General features: G+C 33.7%; 1 protein-coding gene across 3 annotated transcripts in view; it reads right to left on the bottom strand.

The window, feature by feature from the left end:
* Positions 1–19,224, bottom strand: part of NUF2 (NUF2 component of NDC80 kinetochore complex) — a 30,609-nt gene that overhangs the window by 10,339 nt on the left and 1,046 nt on the right. For all 3 annotated transcript variants that reach the window (XM_057535122.1, XM_007191068.2, XM_057535150.1), the window contains exons 2-11: positions 17,348–17,465; positions 16,589–16,731; positions 15,318–15,392; positions 14,255–14,331; positions 13,681–13,742; positions 7,073–7,170; positions 5,804–5,877; positions 4,344–4,440; positions 3,392–3,454; positions 482–619 (exon numbers count right to left, since the gene is read on the bottom strand). In XM_057535122.1, coding sequence (XP_057391105.1) covers positions 482–619; positions 3,392–3,454; positions 4,344–4,440; positions 5,804–5,877; positions 7,073–7,170; positions 13,681–13,742; positions 14,255–14,331; positions 15,318–15,392; positions 16,589–16,711 — 807 coding nt within the window. In that variant the 5' untranslated portion in view covers positions 16,712–16,731; positions 17,348–17,465. The remainder of the gene's footprint in view (positions 1–481; positions 620–3,391; positions 3,455–4,343; positions 4,441–5,803; positions 5,878–7,072; positions 7,171–13,680; positions 13,743–14,254; positions 14,332–15,317; positions 15,393–16,588; positions 16,732–17,347; positions 17,466–19,224) is intronic.

The raw sequence follows: 19,224 nt of genomic DNA, 5'->3' as shown, positions 1-19,224 counted from the left end.
TGTTTCTCTTTTTCATGCTTTTTTAAAAATAGACTTTATTTTTTAGAGCAGTTTTAGGTACACAGCAAAATTAAGCAGAAGGTACAGAGAGTTCCCATATACTTCCTGCCTCTACACATGCACACCCTATACTTTTTCATAATACATATTATAATTTATAATTATATAACTAATTTTAAAATTGTTTAACACCTTTCTCACTTAAGATAAAGTAACTAAGTCTCATGAGGACAGGTCATTTCTGTTTTGATCACCCAGGGCAAAAGCCTCAAAAATTTGTTGCATAATTAAACAAATATCTTGAAATTATACTTCTTTTTCTACATCCATTTTAGAGAAGAGCTAAAAATTAAAGACAAGGGCAAAAAGCCTAAGAAGAAGAGATGTATAGATAATCTGGAAATTAGAAAATTAACACACAATTAAACAAGAGTTGCTAAAAAGAAAAAGAGAAAAGCATTAAAATTAAAAGGAAACTCACTCTGGAATTCTTAAGCTTCTGGACTGTATCTTTCATTTTTTCTTTATAATTCTTAAGCTTCTCTGGAGAATCCACAATTTTTGTTTTCAAACTCTCTTGTACTTCTTTCAAAGAAACCACTGACAATTTTAGTTCATTCTGTTGAGGAAACATTTTTATATTGTTAGATATAATAATAAAACTGGTGATTAGCCACTACAGTAATGGAAAAGAACAAAGAAATGGGTCTGTGTTTGTTGTAGTGGGGGTTAAATTAAATTTTGACCACATCACTCCCCTGCTTGATTGCTCACATTTGTCTGCAGGGTAAGATCAGGCTCCTTAACACACCATTCAAGATCTTTCATTATGTAGCTCTTACTCTCCTTTCCAGTGTCATCTTCCACCAGCTTCCTACTATACTCTACAATCTGGTAATATAGTCAGTCTTATGTCTGGACAATTATAAGTGATCTCTCTCTGATAGTATGGTCCTCCTGAGTACCATCATCCCATTCCTGTACTGCAAGTGAGTTTCTATTAATCCTTGAAAATCCTGTTCCTACTTCCTCTGTATTCCTTCTATAAACAGTTATTGTACATGTGATACTATAACTATGTATTTAATATGTGTTTCTGAATTAACTGAGCAACCTGGGATTGTGAACAGTTATCTTTGCTTTCCCAGAACCCAGTGAAAGTAATAGCACTGAGAAGGTACTCAGTACACAGTTACTAAACTAAAACAAATTTCCTTCTCCTGAATTTCAAACCATTTGGGGAATTAAGATGAAGAGTATCTGAGAATTCTCTTATATAACACAAATGCATTCCTATGAAAACAGAACAACAAAACAGCAACAAATGACTATATGCACCTACATCTGTGCATGTAACGGCACAGAGAAAGGACTGGAAAAGTGTAACCTCTAGGTACAGTTGGCAGAGAGAAGAGGGGCTTTCATGTCTCTCTCTCTCTCCCTCTCTCTCTCTCTTTATATATGCATATGTGTGTTATATGAGTATTTTACAATAGGAATATATTACTATACAGCTTGTATAATTTGCCTAAATTATTTTTAACTAAAAAATTTTAAAAAGTTCTTACCTTTTCATCAACTAACTCAGAGGCCAAAACTGAATGTTTGAAACAATATTATTTACTTTATTCTTAGAATTTAGCACACCACCACATTATCTACTCTTTTAACACCCTACAAAATTAGAGATCATTTTCCTCACATTAGCATTGACTTTCATCAATTTTCTTCCCTTTTCAAAAAGCCTAAATTTGCTATTTTAACTACAAAGTGATTTTGTTTTAATATAGATTTAAATGGGACAGAGAGAAATGAGTAATAAAATTGCACCATAGTCAATACTACTCTGATGAAAACATCTGCCAATAAAAAGTGACAGAAAAATAAGGAATATATTATACCAAAGTAAATTTCAGATAGCTATAAAGTATAAACATTAAAATAATAGGGGGACTTCCCTGGTGGCGCAGTGGTTAAGAATCCGCCTACCAATGCAAGGGACACAGGTTCGAGCCCTGGTCCGGGAAGATCCCACATGCCACGGAGCAGCTGGGCCCGTGAGCCACAATTACTGAGCCTGCGCTCTAGAGCCCGCAAGCCACGACTACTGAAGCCTGCACGCCTAGAGCCCTGTGCTCCTCAACAAGAGAAGCCACAGCAATGAGAAGCCTGTGCACCGCAACGAAGAGTAGCCTCCCGCTCACCACAACTAGAGAAAAGCCCACATGCAGCAACGAAGACCCAACGCAGCCAAAAATAAATAAATTTATTTAAAAAAACAACAACAACAAAAAATAGGGAAATAATAAAAGTACAAGAGAAAATATGGGATTAAAAAAATGAGGAATGAGATAGGCCTTTCTCTGTATCGAGTTAAACCCAAATGTAGAACACTATATCTATCAATTTTACTACAAAAATACATAAACCTGCCAATAGGAAAAAATGATGCATTTGAAAGACAAATAGAGTTAATACCCCTAATTCATGGACTTAAAAAAAAAATGAAATGAACAAGGAACATAAACAGATAGTTCACAAAGTAAGAAATAACAACAAATCACTGAATAAGGTGGTCTAAATCACTAAACAACAACAACAAAAAAATCAAAATTAAAATGAGGTGTTTTTTTCCCCTATAAGAATGACAAAGATAAAAAGAAAAAAAAAGTAAAAACATCCACTTTTGACAACAATGTAGGGAAAAGAATACTCTCATATTCTACTGGTAGAGGTGCAAATTGATATCTTTTTAGAAGTCAGTTTGGCAATGTGGGCCAAATTTAAGTGTGATTCCCTTTAACCCAGAAATCCTACATTTAGGAATCTACTGTATGATAAAAAGCAGCCTGGTGCACAAATATACAGGTACATGGGTAGGTGTGTAACACACATGTGCTATTGTTCAATAGCAAAAAAATTAGAAGCAATGTGAATGTCTATCAATAAGACACTAAAACAATCTACATTAAGGTATATACATAGAATGCACAACTATATGCAGTTATTAAAATAATGAGGCTATATACTGACGTGATAACTATTTACACTATATTGTAAAATGAAAAAAAAGCACGTTTGAGACATGTAGTGTAATGGCATTTATGTAGAATTACACATATATGTGTATATTTGCACAGAGAAATGTAATCTATGACATGTATCAGCATGGTGAGCTTTCAGGTGATTTTCACTTCTGTCATACATTTTTGTGTTTCCATATTTTTTAAAACAATAGTCATCTATTATATTTAAATTGGCAAAAGTTAAATTAGTTTCACTTTAAGGGAAAAAGAGAGAAACATTTAACAATAATAACACACAGTTAAAATACTCCTCCAAACAAAAGATTCAAACCTTTTAAATGCTAGTTAAATGAAAAGATGCTTACCAAACGCTTGGTTTTCTCTGAAATATCTGACTTCTTTTGTGAATTTCCCTCTTGCAGTACTATCTACGGAAAGAAGCAAACAACTGTTTTATAATGATTCAAAACAGATCTAAATTTAGTCAATGCTTTTTAATAAAATAAAAGTAAGAAAGGAGAGGAATTAAATGGATTAGACCAGATAAGCTCAAACTTTCTGTTCATTATGACCTTAAGGACAAAAGAAACACCTAACAGTTCCTTTATTAAGTAGTTAAATCCAAATAACTGAATAAGTATTTATGTCCTAATAACTTAGTAGCCCTTTGAAAAAGTAATACATACAAATTGAAAGAAAAATACTATTTTTATTTTATTCTTAAACAGCCACAACTACTTCCAAATTGGATGTATGTACTGTAAAAATTGGGCACTGCACAAATTCACACATCTTATAATCATTGGACACAGACAATTCTTATTTCCTGTTGCACGATGATTTTCACATAGCACTTGCTTTTTATCATGGCAAAAGCCAAAATCCCATGTTCACAAAGATACGAAAGGAAGGTAATGTGAGTTCATGTTGAAACTGTGAACTACCTTGAGCTAGAAAAGTTCAAGCAGTGTATGACAGATGCTGAATGTTGTTTCCCTTTAAAATTTAAAATATCCTGAAGCACCCTGGGGGTATGCTGCAGTATCCAGGGTGCCTCAGTACAGAGTTTGGAAACATCAGGTTTAGACACAGAAAAATCTTAAAAATTTCTAGTCAACAAGATAGCATATACCTTTGACAACATCAATAAATAATCATGGTTTGACCTGGACAACAGAAGTATATATCTGTTATAAGGTGCACAAATGGACACAGCGATATACCCCATTTCTTTAGTAATTGAAAGCAATGTGATCTTAGCTCCTCCACATCTACAAAAAAACTTTAAAAAAGTTTAAGGTGTCCAACAACAGATACCGTTTTTTGACGAAACTCTTGATTCAGCGATTGCTGCAGCTCCTGAATATCATCTGAAAGCTGCTTGAACTCTGCTTGCTCTTCAACTGGAACAGAACTGAACACAGCAAAATAAATTAAAATAACATATATCAAGTTCTTAATCTTGAAAGAACAAAAACAATCTCTGCCTTCCAATAACTTAAATGAAAAAAACTATCTGCTTTCATGTTTATGAGTTCTCATTCTTCCAAATGACAGTAATTTAAAATCCATGACCTGGCTGGCCTCTACTACGAAGAGAAAATAAAAATCAGAGGAGCTCCTTCAACTTCCTGCCACCAAATCTCTGTGTGGACTCATCTGCATACATACCTACCCTTTCTAACTCCACTCCTAATTTTAGTGTTGATTCCTCCACCTCTGCTCTGGCTCTCACTTTCTCACATCTCGCTCCTGTATCACCCATTTCTTTTGCTCTCCTAATCCTTCCTAACAGCACTTACACATATTTCAGTCTCTTCCATATGAATGTTCTCAACTTTAGTTTTTAAAAGATGGTGTAGAATTGTTACTTTAATTTTCATTTCCTTGACTGCTACTGAGTTTAACAATCTTTACATATTTTTAATTAGCTATTTGTACTTAATCCTCTGTAAATTCCCTGTTTATAGCCTTTGCCCATTTTTCCATTATCTTTTTTCCTATCAGTTTGTAGGAGTTCTTTGTAGATTAAGAATATTACATGGCCTTTGTTATTAGAGATAGTAAGGCTTTGCTGCATATGTTGCAAATATTCTCTTCCAGTTTGTCATTTCTCTTTTGACATGGTTTATGGTGAATTTACCATGTTAAATTTTAATATCTGCCTCCTACTCCCAGTCTTTTCAGCTTACTGCTGTCTCTAAAGGCAATTTATGCCAGGGTAGGCTAAAAAAGAGCTCTCACCTGAAACAGAAAAATCCAAAGACATCAACATATTAGAAGGGATAAAAAAATCCTTTTGTTCAAAATCAATATATATAAAGCCAAGAAATCATAACCCTTGAATGATTTCTTCTCCTATCTGACCTTTGAGTCAAAAAACAAAACAAAACAAAACAAAACAGCAAACCTCTGTGGAAGGAATAAAAATTTTAACAGAATTAACTGATCTGAAGGAAAAAAGAGAATCCTGTCAGTTACTGCTCACCTATGTAAGATAAATACCACTAGATATAATTTAGGAGAGTAAGTTAATGGCTTTAAACATGTCTGGCTGATGCACTAACAACAAAAAAGAAGTAAAAGAGTAAATTATGCACTAAAAGTTAGAAAGAAGAAAAGCTAGTTTTTCTTTTTCAAAAAAGGTAAACTTAAACACTCTGCTATTTAATAAGCAAGATAAAAGAGATGAAGTAGACTGTAGACTGTAAAATACTACTTACATTCATTTTGCATTTTGAAATTGCATTTATTTTATTTGTATATCTCCTACTTACTCAAGTCTCTCCAATTTCATTATTGCCTCCTGGTGTGCAGTATTTAACTGCTGCATTTTGTCCACAGAAGATTTCTATTAAAGCAATTTTAACAATTTCATATTAGTGTTTTTCAACAAAATCAGAGACATGTTTAAAAAAGTATCTACCGGTACTGGCTACAGAATGCTTCCTCACTCTACAACTTTCACCGTGAGAAATAAGAAATTTAAGAAAGAATTAGGCATTTACGACAAGTGACTTAGGAATTCCTTTACTTATTCAACACACAAATGTTGAGTTCTTACTACAGTCAGGCCCTGTGCTAGGTACCAGGAATAATTTCCAAGAAGACTAACTTGTAGTTCCTCGACTTAAGTAGTTCAGTCTCCTTGACAAGTCAGAAAAACGAATATAAAACTACAAAACAACTTGTCATAGAACTGAATATAATGACATCCAATCCAACTTGGGCAATGGCTGGGAAGGTGTATCGCAGAGGGTTCATAGAAATGATAGCTGTCTGAGCCATGTCTTAAAAAAATGAAGTGAAATTAGCCAAACAAAGTTGTGTGTTTGTATGTGTCGGCACATACATCTGTACACTTTGGAGAGTATGTGATGTTTAGGTGGTATAAGCTGAACATGATTTGTACAAGGAAATATTTATCATTGTAGCTCAGTCACTAAAGGCCTAATTCTCCGGTGTTACTCCGGTGCTTTTCTAAAAGTATGGTACCCTCAAACTGAGGGCAGATGGGAACAAATCACACAGATGACCCATAATCTTTCCAAATTCCCTAAATTGTTGATGAAATGAGTTTCTATCTGTTAAAGTGATTTATTTGAACTGAATGTTATAATGTAATGCTGAGTAAGCATGATAAATAGAACAAAACACCTAATTAGGCCAGAAAGCAAATATAAACGTCAAATATCTCAATTATTTAAAGAACACTACATTATCTATTAAACTTCAAAGAAAAGGAATGGGTTATCACTATTCTCTTCCCTTACATTTCCTAATAAAGGAAAAGGAGTCTCAGCTACAAAATTAAAACAAAAACCCCAGCTTCTCCCTAATGATACCAAATATAGAAGAAAATCTCATTCTGAGATCAGCTTACTAAAATCTGCAATTTCATATGAATATAATATCGATATGTAAATTTAATTCTAATGGCCATAAAACAATTAGGTATCTGTGACAACCATTTCAAAACAGATTAGTGGTGCATAAATGATGTTATTGATCTGGTATGTGACCCAAAAAATACACTTAAATCTTACATATTGCCAAAGAAACTCCATGTATGTCTCACGGCATGCTTCTCTGAAGTGAATAAAGTTGATAATGCCACTTAAAAACCGACTTGTCCGTTTTGCCTCTAAAACAGAAAGAAAGACTCCTTAAATAAATCTTTGAAACAATATAAAAGTAAAAATTTATCATTTTTCCACCATATATTCCTCTCATAGTTACAGAACAAAAATGTGTGTATGCTAATTAACCAAAGTGAAGAACTTCTGCTCTAACTTGATGATCAGAATTATCTTAACCAAAAAAAAACACTTTGACCATGAAAGAACAACAGAGACCAGATTTACTATCCCATCTTAAACAACCAGAAAACCAGACAAAATATATAAAACAACAAATTTTAGACACTGAACAACAAGCAATATAGGACAGCAATCCACAAAAGAAATAAAATGAGGTGAACCCTATTAATGAATGCACTAGCCCACCACTTAAGGGAATTTTCAGGCTGTACCCCAGGGAGGTAGAATATAAACAGAACTCACGGGTTTTGCTGAGTCATGAAGATAGAGTTTAGAGTTTGGAGAGACGAAACCAACTATAATTTTTAGAGTCTGAAGAGGCCAAGGCAACTAGAATTTATAAAAACTCTATCTTCTTGATTCAGCCTTTGAATTCATTCAGCCTATGAATATATTCTATAAATATATTCCATTTGTTCAGGAAGGTAGAGAAAAGCATTAGCATTATAAGGAGAGAAAGGGAAAACCTGAATCAAATTTTACAATTGAAAAATAAAATACCTGAAATGAAAAATGCACTAGATAGGATTAGACCTACAGATGAAAGGATTAGTGAAACTGAAGACATAGCAATAAAAGCTATCTAAAATGAAGGCCAGAGAGAAAAAAAAGAATAGAGAACTTATGAACTGAGGGACAATATCAAGCAGCATAACAAATGTGTAATTGGAGTCCTACAAAAAGGAATGGCAGAAAAAACTTTTATAAAATAGCTAAATATTTTCCAAATTTGATAGAAACTATAAACATATCCAAGGAAGTGAGCAAATCTAAGTGGGGGTAAAAAAATAAAATAAAATAAAATCCCCAAAGGCACATTATAATCAAATTGCTGAAAATGTGTGATAAAGAGAAAGTCTTATTAAAAACAGACAGACAGGGACTTCCCTGGTGGCACAGTGGTTAAGAATCCGCCTGCCAATGCTGGGGACACGGGTTCGAGCCCTAGTCCGGGAAGATCCCACATGCCGCAGAGCAACTAAGCCTGAGCGCCACAACTACTGAACCTGCGCTCTAGAGCCCGCGAGCCACAACTACTGAGCCTGTGTGCTGCAACTACTGAGGCCCAAGCACCTAGAGCCTGTGCTCCAAAACAAGAGAAGCCACCACAATGAGAATCCCACGCACCACAACGAAAAGTAGCCCCCGTTCGCCATAACTTGAGAAAGCCCACGCACAGCAACAAAGACCCAACGCGGCCAAAAATTAAATAAATAAATAAATTTATTAAAAAAAAAAAAAACAGCCAGAAATGAGGAGAACCAAGAGAGAATAACTCAAGGTTGAGTAAGCAAGTGGTTTAGATTATCAACTTTCATATAGAAACAGTTGATGATGCTTTGGACTCACATGACACAGGGAACTGGAACTGAGATCCCTACTAGATGTGGGACTCTAGAAAGGCTACATCCTTAGAGAAAAGGTAGATTCAGGAAAGAAAAATTTCTCATAACAGTGCAGGGAAATGACAAAGTTACTAGTGGCTCAGCCTTTTCTCTAGTAAGGAAATAGTCTCCTCTGAGAATTCTAAACCTTGGGCCCATTGCCATATGGGTTTTTGGTTTAAATTAAACTATATATTTGATCCAAGAACTATCGAAATTAGGAATTAAGATAAAAAGTGGTCTTTAGCCTATGATAATCCTGGAATAACTTCCAAAAGCAAAAGATATCTCAGGAGGGATATGGCCCAGAAGCCAAAGAAGCACAGGACTATCCTGCTGAAGATGAGCTTAAATTTATAATCCAAAATGCATGTGCACGTGTACACACGTGCATGTGCACACACACACGAAACCATCTATAATCAGTCTGTGGGACACAGCTAAAGCAGGGCTAAAGGGAAATTTATTAGCACTAAACACCTATATTAGGAAAGATGAAAGATCTCAAACTGATGGCCTCAGCTTCTAACCTTTAAAAAACTAGGAGAAAAAAAAAAAGAAGAGCAAACCCAAAGCAAGCATGAAAAAAGAAGGAATAACAATAGCACAAAAATCAATAAAACAGAAAATAGACATAAAATACATAAAAATCAGTGAGACAAAAATCTAGTTCTTTTAAAAGCTCAACAAAATTGATAAACCTCTAGTCAGACTGATCAGGGAAAAATAAAAGAGTGAAAAAACAGATTACTAATGTCAGAATGAGAGATGGGACATCACTACTAACCCCAAAGACTATTGAAATGATACGGGAAAATTAGGAGCAACTTTATGTTAATAAATTTGCCCATTTAAATGAAATGGATAAACTTGCTGAAAAAGGTAGCCTACAAAAGCTCATTCAGTAGCTTTGGGAATAAACAAACAGCGTAGCCCTTTATTTATTAAAAAAAAAAAATTGAATTATTAATTAATTTAAAACCTTCTCACAGAGAAAACTCCAGTCCCAGATGGATTTACTGGTGAATTCTACCAAACATTTAAGGAAGAAATAACACAAATTTTATAAAACTATTCCTGGAAATGAAAGAGGGAATCTTTTTAAACTCATCCTAAGAGACCAGCAATACCCTGATATCCAAAGTCTGTCACTGCAGTAAAATTACAAAAAAATTACAGACCAATAGCCCTCATGAACATCATCACAAAAACACAACAAAATATTAGCAAATCAAATCCAGCAATATATTAAAAAACATAATGCATCATAATCAAATGGGGTTCATCCTGAATACAAAGTTGGTTTAACATTCAAAAATCAAACAATGTAATCCACTGGACTGAAAAAGAGAAACCATTTGATTTTCTCACTAGATGCAGAAAAGCAATTTAAAACAAGTCAACACCCATTCACGAAACAAACTAGGAATAGAAGTTGCTTACCCTGATAAAGGCAATCTAAGAAAATCCTAAAACTAACATTATACTTACTGGTGAAAGCCTAAATGCTTTCCCCTTAAGATCAGGAACAAGACAATGATGCCTGCTCTCACCATTTTAATTCAACATTACGCTAGAAGTCCTAGCCACTGCAGAAGGAAAGACAAATAAGTAAAATACATCTAGACTGGAAAAGAAGTAAAACTGTCTTTGTTCTCAAACAATATGATTGTCCGTGTAGAAAGCCCTAAGGAATCTATTTTAAAGAATCTACTAGAAATAAGGTCAATATATAAAAATCAATTGTTTCTCTACACTAGCAATAACCAATCAATCAGAAATTTAAACTAAAAGAAGTTTACAATATCACTTAAAATTGAAGTACTTAGGGATAAATTTATCAAAAAGTATATGACCTGTACTCTGAAAATTATAAAACACTGTTGTGAAAAATTAAAGACAACCTAAATAAATGGAGGGATATACACATGGATTAGAAGACCCAATATTATCAAGTTGTCAATTATCCCCCAAATGAACTATACATTCAAAGTAATCTCAGTCAAAATTCCAGTAGGCTATGGGGAGTGGAGGGGGGTTGAAAGTGACAGGCTGATTCTAAAATTTATATGGAAATACAAAAGACCAGAATAACTAAAACAATTTTGAAAAAGTGAACAAAGTTGCAGGACTTCCACTCCCTGATTTCAAGACTTACTATAGAGCTAAAGTAATCAAGGTTGTATGGTTGGTGTAAGGACAGACATCAATGGAGCAAAGAGTGAAGCCAGAAATATACTCATATATATATATGATCATTGACTTTTTAAAACAGAATTCTTAGAGCACTTTAGTTCACAGAAAAATTGAGCAGAAAGTAGTTTCCATATACGCTATGTCCCTGTACACACACAGCCTACTCCACTATCAACATCCCACACCTGAGTGGTATATATGTTACAAAAGATGATCCTACACTGACACATCATTATCAGCCAAAGACCATAGTTCATATTAGAGTTCACTCTTGGAGTTGCACATTCTATGGGTTTTGACAAATGTATAATGACACGTATCCACCATTACAGTATCATACACAATAGTTTCACTGCCCTAAAAATCCTCTGTGCCCTGGTTATCCATTCTTCCCTCCCTCTAGTCCCTGGCAAACAATGATCTTTTTACTATCTTTATAAGTTTTGCCTTTTCCAGATTGTCATAATTGGAATGGTACTGTAAACAGCCTTTGTAGATTGATTTCTTACACTTAGTAATATGCATTTAAGATTCCTGCATGTCTTTTCATTGCTTGATAACTCATTTCTTTATAGCACTGAATATATTCTCCTGTCTGGAAGTACTAGTTCATCCATTCATCTACTGAAGGACATCTTGGATGCTTCTAAATTTTGGCAATTATGAATAAAGCTGCAACAAATATCTGTTTGCAGGTTTTTGTGTGGACATGAGCTTTCAACACGTTTGGGTAAATACCAAGGAGCGTGACTACTGGATCATACAGTAAGAATACATTTAGTCTTGTAAGAAACTGAAAAGTGTCTTCCAAGGTCACTATACCATTTTGCATTCCCACAAGCAGTGAATGAGAGTTCCCGTTGCTCCATATCCTCATGAGCATTTGGTATTGTCAGTGTTTTAGATTTTTGCCATTCTAACAGATGTACAGTGGTTAATCAATTACTTTTGACCAAAGTGCCAGGGTAATTCAATGGGGAATGGATAATCTTTTCAATGAATGGTGCTAGAATAATTTTATAACCATATGCATAAAGGAAAAAAAATGAACCTTGACCTATGCCTCAGATGATATACAAAAATTCAGTCATTAAACAATAATAGCTGAAACTACAATACGCTTACAGCAAAATATAGGATAAAATTTAGCCAAATAAATCCTTAAGGCCAAGATTTCTTGGTAGAACACAAAAAATAGTTTTATGAATGACAAAAGAAAAACAATGATCAATTAGAATATCCTAAATTGAAATATATTTTGCTTTGAAAAGACACAGTTATGAAATTAAAAAGGCAAGCAACAGACCAAGAGAAGATACTTTCATAACACATACCTGATAAACTACTTGTTTCCAAAATATCTGAAGAAGCCTTCCAACTCAATTTAATTTTTAAAAAGTAGGTAAATGATTCAAATAGACACTTCACCAAAGACATATGGATAGCAAATAAGCATATGAAAATATGCTCATTATTATCTAGTCATCAGGGAGATGTGAATTAAAACCATGAGATACAACTAGACAGCCTCTAGCATGTCAAATTAAAAACCTACAATATCAAGTCCAGCGAGGATGTGGAGCAATTGAAACTATCACATATTGCTAGTGGTAATGCACTAGCTTCATGATACAGCCACTTTGAAGAACAGTTTGGCAGTTTCTTAAAAAGCTAAGCATATACTTACAACGTGAACCAGAATTTCTACTTCTAGTACTTACCCAGAGAAATGAAAACATGTGCATACAAAGATTTGTACACTAATGTTCACAGCAACTTTATTCACAATGGCCAAAAGCTGGAAACAATTCAAATGTCTATCAACTGGACAATGGATAAACAAATTGTGGTATATACTTATATGACACACTACTATTCCAAAATAAAAGAAACAAAGTACTAGTAAATGCAAATAACATGGACAAATCTCAAAAGCATTATGCTAAGTTAAAGAAGCCAGACACAAAAGAGTACAGACTATATGCTTTCATTTACATGAAGTTCTGAAAAGTCAAAAAATTATAGTGATAAAAAGCAGATCAGTGATTGCAGGTAAAAGGGGGTGACCAAAGGAAACTGACTTCAAACGGATGTGAGAGACCTTTGCGGGGGTCATGATTGTGGCACTGGTTATATAACTGTATATATTTGTTAAGATTTACTCAATTATAATTTAAAATTGGTGAACTTTTGTGTAAATTATATGTCAATAAACAACAACAAAAAAAGGAGGAGATCCAAAAGAGGATAAAAACAAATTTTTAAATAGCACACCAAATATCTTCCAACATAAGATAACCTGATATATAAATACAAAAGGGTCAAATGAATAAACGTACACAAAGTTAGGAGAATTTTACATTTTAATATAATATCATGACTATTATCAGTGCTAAAAGGTACTTTCTTCATGGTAAAAAGTAATTACTACAGTTGATAAAACTGGTATAATTAACCCACTATGCAACATCATAGCTTGCATATTATTTGTATTCATATTCTCAAATTTACAGGACATTTTTCAAATGTAAGGAGTTAAAAAAAACTAATCAGAAAAACAGCTTTTCTGTGGCTTTACAAAGGAAAAATTTCCAATAATAGGATATGAAAAAATTCATCCTTGAGAATCAGATATACTTTCTAAATCCAAGTTCCTTGAAGTCTTTTTCTCTTTATTTTTTCACATTTATTGATGGAAAGGTAAAATGTTAGATTGAAGCCAAACGTTAAAAATTGTTTTAAATTCTCACTTACTTGGATATAGAATATCAGCAATCTCGAAGTCATTCACCCGACAGATGGGCAGAAATGAGTCCCTTGAAGATAAAGTGGAGCAAGCATATTGAAAAGTGTACTGTGAATTACATACTAAGCCAAAGGGCATAAACATCTTATTTTCAAAAAGATTTCTGGATATATTTCTCAATGTCAAAGGACCAAGTCAGAAGTCTACTACAATATATAATCCTACAGCACTGAAAGCTACCTTTTCTGCATATTACACAAATATTCATGTAATACCAAGGTATCGTTACAGATTCTAATAAACAACCCACACTCTTTGAGGTACTAGGACTCTCCAAGAATGCAAAACCCTCCAACAATTTTAGACTCACAATATCTTAATACATCAATTGAATGAACTGAAGGTGCCACAGGTGGAGGCAGTTAGCTGTGTTTGCTGAAAGTGTACAATTTTGGATATTTACGGGATGGAGTGGAAAGAAAAATAGTAGAAATTCCCTCCCAAAGAAAATCATGTCTTTAAGAAAGCTGAATGTAATGTACATACGAATGTGGACTAAGAAAATAATGACTCTTTACTCACAAATGAATAAACAGATTGCTGACTGGTAAGAAGCCTTCCATTATATGTGGATACATGACTTCAGAGTTCACTGGCATCTAAATGAAATAAACCAGAAATTCTAAGTTACACATTGATTAGACAAAATGAGAAAAATCTTCAACCTCAAGAAATCTTAATCATAGATTACAATCAAAATATATTAACTTATTATCATTAATTTAAAACAAACAAGCAAACAATACAGATCCTGCCACAAAACTAGAGTTGTCATTAATACTAATAATGCTAGGTTCACAGTCAGTGCTCAATAAAGACTTTTTAAATGAATTAAAAAATAAAGGGGTTATACTCAAATAAAGATATCAAAAAAAATAAATAAAGGGGTAATGGTTAGCATTTACAAAATATCAGGTACTATGCTATAAGCATTTTCAATATATTCTTTCTTAATTTTTATAACCACAGTAGGACAGAGTACTATCCCTATTTTATAGACAAAGAAACTAAGCTTTAGCAAGGTTTCGTAGCAAATAAGGGACAAACCCTTTGATTTTTAAATAATATATAATATTGGTGAGACTCTACAGATATAACATTTTTGTACATCTTCAGATGATGCCCTGATGATTTAACAACAACAGCAAAAAAAGATTAAGAAAAATAATCTTCCTACTAGAAATACCTAATTTGCTAAAAGCTCAATTGCCTTATTTCAATTGTTTTCAATCTTAGTGCGTATCTCCTACTCTAATTTGGGAGTCCTTCCTGAGAAGAGAACAGTATCTGTAAAGACTTTGTTGTTGCTTACTATAGTCTCTGAAGACAAACTGTAAATCTGTCAATAACTGCATAGCATCAATAACTTGTGTCATTTAGGTCTTTAGTAATAGTTTTCATCTTACTAAAGCTATCAGTATAGGCCATTATTATGCCTAAGATTCCCGTGTAAGTGACATTAATTTTAAATAAGCCTTGATTTTGTTAAAAATAAAGTCAAGAACTTCCCATCCTGAAAACCAGTACTCAATGTGAACATGAGAAATGCAGCAAAAAACATAATTTTGCCTCATCTTAAACCCACCATGTAAAAATGCTCCAGTCGAATTCCATATACTATCTGTAAAGCTCTCATGTAGATCATATGCAAGACTTCAGGCTACAATAGAAAAATAACTTTTAATACTCTGTTGCACCACTATCACCATTACTGTCCAATATTACAGTAAATGGGTACAAAGAAGAAAAGAGTGATAACATTACTCCATTCCCCTTGAAATATTTAATTTTTCCAAATTTTAAAACACCTTATATACTTACCAGTTTGCTCACATGTGATAAGTGTCAATAAGATCAGTTGTTTAAGCTTATATACAGAATGTTAGCAAGTATATTCAAATCCAATCCAGGCAATCTATCCACATTAGGGAATGGAAGATGGGTTAGTCTTTCAAAACAGGTTGTCAGACATATGACAAAAATAATGAGGGTATATTTTTTTAAAAAGAACATGGGAAACCTAGTTTGATGCCTCAGATGTTAAGGTTAAGATGCCTTAGCTGTTAAAGTGACTACTATGACCCAGGAGGTATAAATTTAATAGGATAGTATGGGATTTTTAACTTTTATCTTCTAAATCAGTGGTTCCCAAATGCTGGCCTATAGAACCTGTTCTCATCCATATACAAGTTCATTTATTCTGAGATTATTTGTTCTATTTTAAAGAATTAAAGAGGCATCAATATCAAAAAGTTTAAGTTCTACATCATTAAACCAGGTTTTATTATGTTATCACTTCAAGATGAACACAGGAAACTGGAAGGAGACTTTGGGATTTTCTGTGACATATGAATAGTTCTTTTTTGCATTTAATAACTAAAGATATAAAGAACAGTGTCTGTCAAAACAAGTCAATTCCCCCCTGGGGCATAATGCAAGAAAATTAATCTGTAAGCTTCCAAAGAAGACTGTTTCTAAGCACTTTTTCTGATTGGAAACCACTTGGAGTTAAGTTCCTTCAAGCTTTACCAATAAATGATACCCTCAGACCACTACTCTGATAATAAAAAGTTTAATATACTTTAATATGCCTATGGTTTAGAAGCTTTTTTTTCAGGGCGGGGGGAGAAAACAACCATATAAAAGATTTGAATTCCTAATGGGAATGTAGACGTTGCCCCACATATAAACTTAATGTTATTTTAAAATTACACTAGGTGAGAGAGTTTCTCTGGATTAAAATGACTAGCCTATATCAAATAGTAATATATATGCCTTTCTCCACATTCTATAGACCTAGTAGTTTAATTTCTTTTCAAATAACATTAACCACATGCAAACACAACCACATTTTACCTTGGGATTTGGAGAAAGATCATTCTTGGAGAGGTTTTTACCATCAGCTCCTGTTAAGATTTTGTTTCGAATATGAACCACAATTTCAGCTACATTATATCTGGGGAAAGACAAAGTTTCCATCTTGGGAGTCTCCTGTTAGTCTGAAGGAATTGAAAACAAAGATCAGAAACATGGCACAACTAGCGATTTTCATTATCTAGAAGCTGATAAATATAAGGACAAAATTAACAACCCAAGGTTGAACTATATTCATAGTAGTGTTAACTACCATCAAATCATCAAACATCCTAGTAAGATAACATTAAAGACAAATATATCCTAAAACAACTTTTATTGTAAAGCAACACAGTCATTTTCTAGTTTTCCTAATGCTGTTTTCTTTCATATGGGAAAGAAGACAGGTTGAACAGACAGATGAGAAACTTCTTTAAATCTGGGGGGCACAGAGTTTAATAAGATCTATCCTGAGAATTAATCCTCAAAGCAAGATATATAGGCAACACTATCAGCAGAATCTATACACAAACAACAGCAAAACAGCATAAATAATAAAACGGTAATCTGATTTAACATTCTATTCAATGTACACACAGTGAGATGATTAATACGGTTTGAGATGTAAGTAGGAAGAGAAAGAAAAAAAAACAACTGTAATTGGCAGGAATTCCAATCACTAGAGTGAGAACTTGAAAAATAAAATGAAATAAAACAAAAAACCACTTCCCCTAATGTCCTTAGATAGTAAAATATTCCCACCTGTGTTCTCCTAGAGCAGTAGTTCTCACAACTTTGGAGACACTTTTGGTTGTCAGGACTAGAGTGAGGACACTACTGGAATCTGGTGGGTAGCAGGCCCAGCATGTTGCTAAACATCCTGCAATGCATAAGGGGGCCAATCAACAGCGAAGAATTATTCAGTTCAAAATGTCAATAATGCTGAGGTTAAGAAATCCTACCCTACAGCTAGCACTGAACTCTGTTATAATACTTGCCACAGTGTATTGTGATAATCTTTATAGAACTCTGGCACTGCATTGTGAGCCAACAGTAAGCTAAGACACTTTCATTTTCTCCATATCTCTAGCTATGCCTAACAGAATAGCAATAGTAATAGAAGCAGCAGCAACAGAAGCCACTTTCTCTGCCACTCAGTTAACAATACTTGGTTCATTACTTATGGATCTCCTACTCTCTAGGGAAGCAGTGTGAGCCCAGAGATCCAAAATGAATACACTCACTTTTGCAAACAAACTGAAATGACCCACAATTCTGGAAATCTATTTCTTTAGGCTCCTAATGTTTCTCCGAATGTTAGGGTTAAAAGGCAGCTCTGGCAACTTTAACCACTGACAAATGCAGGAAGCCATTCTAAAAGATGATTAACAAATAACTTCTTAGTTCTGCTTAAACACTTGCAAACATCACAGAATTCACTGTCTCAAGGAAACTTTCTGTCTACCTTAGTATGGTACTAAGTACCTTACTAAGTATAGTAAGGTACTTAGTACCTTAGTATGTCTCTAATAATCAGATAACTCTCTCTCATACTGTGTAGAAATATGTTTGTTGTAACTCTTACCTTCTGGTCCTACTTCTTGTCATTGCAACTACATAGAATATATTAATCCTTGTTTTTATGACTCCACTTTCAAAAACGTGAAGAAAGCTATCATATCTCTGCTTAGCCCTGTCTTGTCTAAGGTAAGTATAATTTAAGAATAGCCACTCCTTTTATGACTTTTAGAAAGTTTACCATTCTACTCACTTTCCTCTAAAACTGTTTTGTCAATGTCTTCTTAAAGTGTAATGCTCAAATTGAACACAATACTCCAGATATGGTCTGCTTAGGGCAGAATATCAACACAGTTGATGATGGTCACTGCTGATCTTGTGCTACTATAACACTTATTGACAAATATATATATATATGTGTGTGTGATTGACTGAAACTCCCAGAACTTCTTCAACATAGCCTGCTTCTCCATGACTTCTTACGTGACTTCATAGCCAACAAGCCAGGACTTCTCCATGTTCTTTTTACATAATTGATTATTTGAAACTTAAGCAAGGATTTGCATTTCCCATTATTCCTATTTCCTATTATTGAACTTTGTAATTTGCATTTCCTATCATTGAATTTCCTATTATTCCTATTTCCTATTATTGAATTTCATAATTCCAATCTTTACTTCTACAGCCAGAATCTTTTTGGATCCAGATTCTGACACCCCATATATTATATGTCCTTTTCAACATAAATATGCATTCTATATTTTCACCTAAGTCATAGATTTAAAAATCATCAATTGCCCAAAGACTGCAGAAAAAGTCAACTTTCCAAAACAAACTATATCTGGATCAGAGATGATCACAATAGAGAAAGAGGTGTAAAATATCTTCATTAATTATTATCGCACATCCCTCTCTTCTAAAGTCTTGCACACTGTGCTATCAGATGAATCTGTATAGAACACCAAATGCATCATGTAACATCTTTACAAAAATACTTTAATTACTCATCCTACCCACCACATCAAATAACCTCATGAATTTTCTGTTACAAGTTAGTCTCCTTCAAGACGTTTCCCAAATTTCCAATGTTTCCTTTTGGAACCACCTCCCATATCCAATTT

This window comes from Balaenoptera acutorostrata, chromosome 1 (genome assembly GCF_949987535.1).
Source record: "Balaenoptera acutorostrata chromosome 1, mBalAcu1.1, whole genome shotgun sequence".
Taxonomy (NCBI): Eukaryota; Metazoa; Chordata; class Mammalia; order Artiodactyla; family Balaenopteridae; genus Balaenoptera; species Balaenoptera acutorostrata.
The sequence above is the reverse complement of the archived record's forward strand: the minus strand, read 5'-3'. Positions and strand labels throughout refer to the sequence as shown.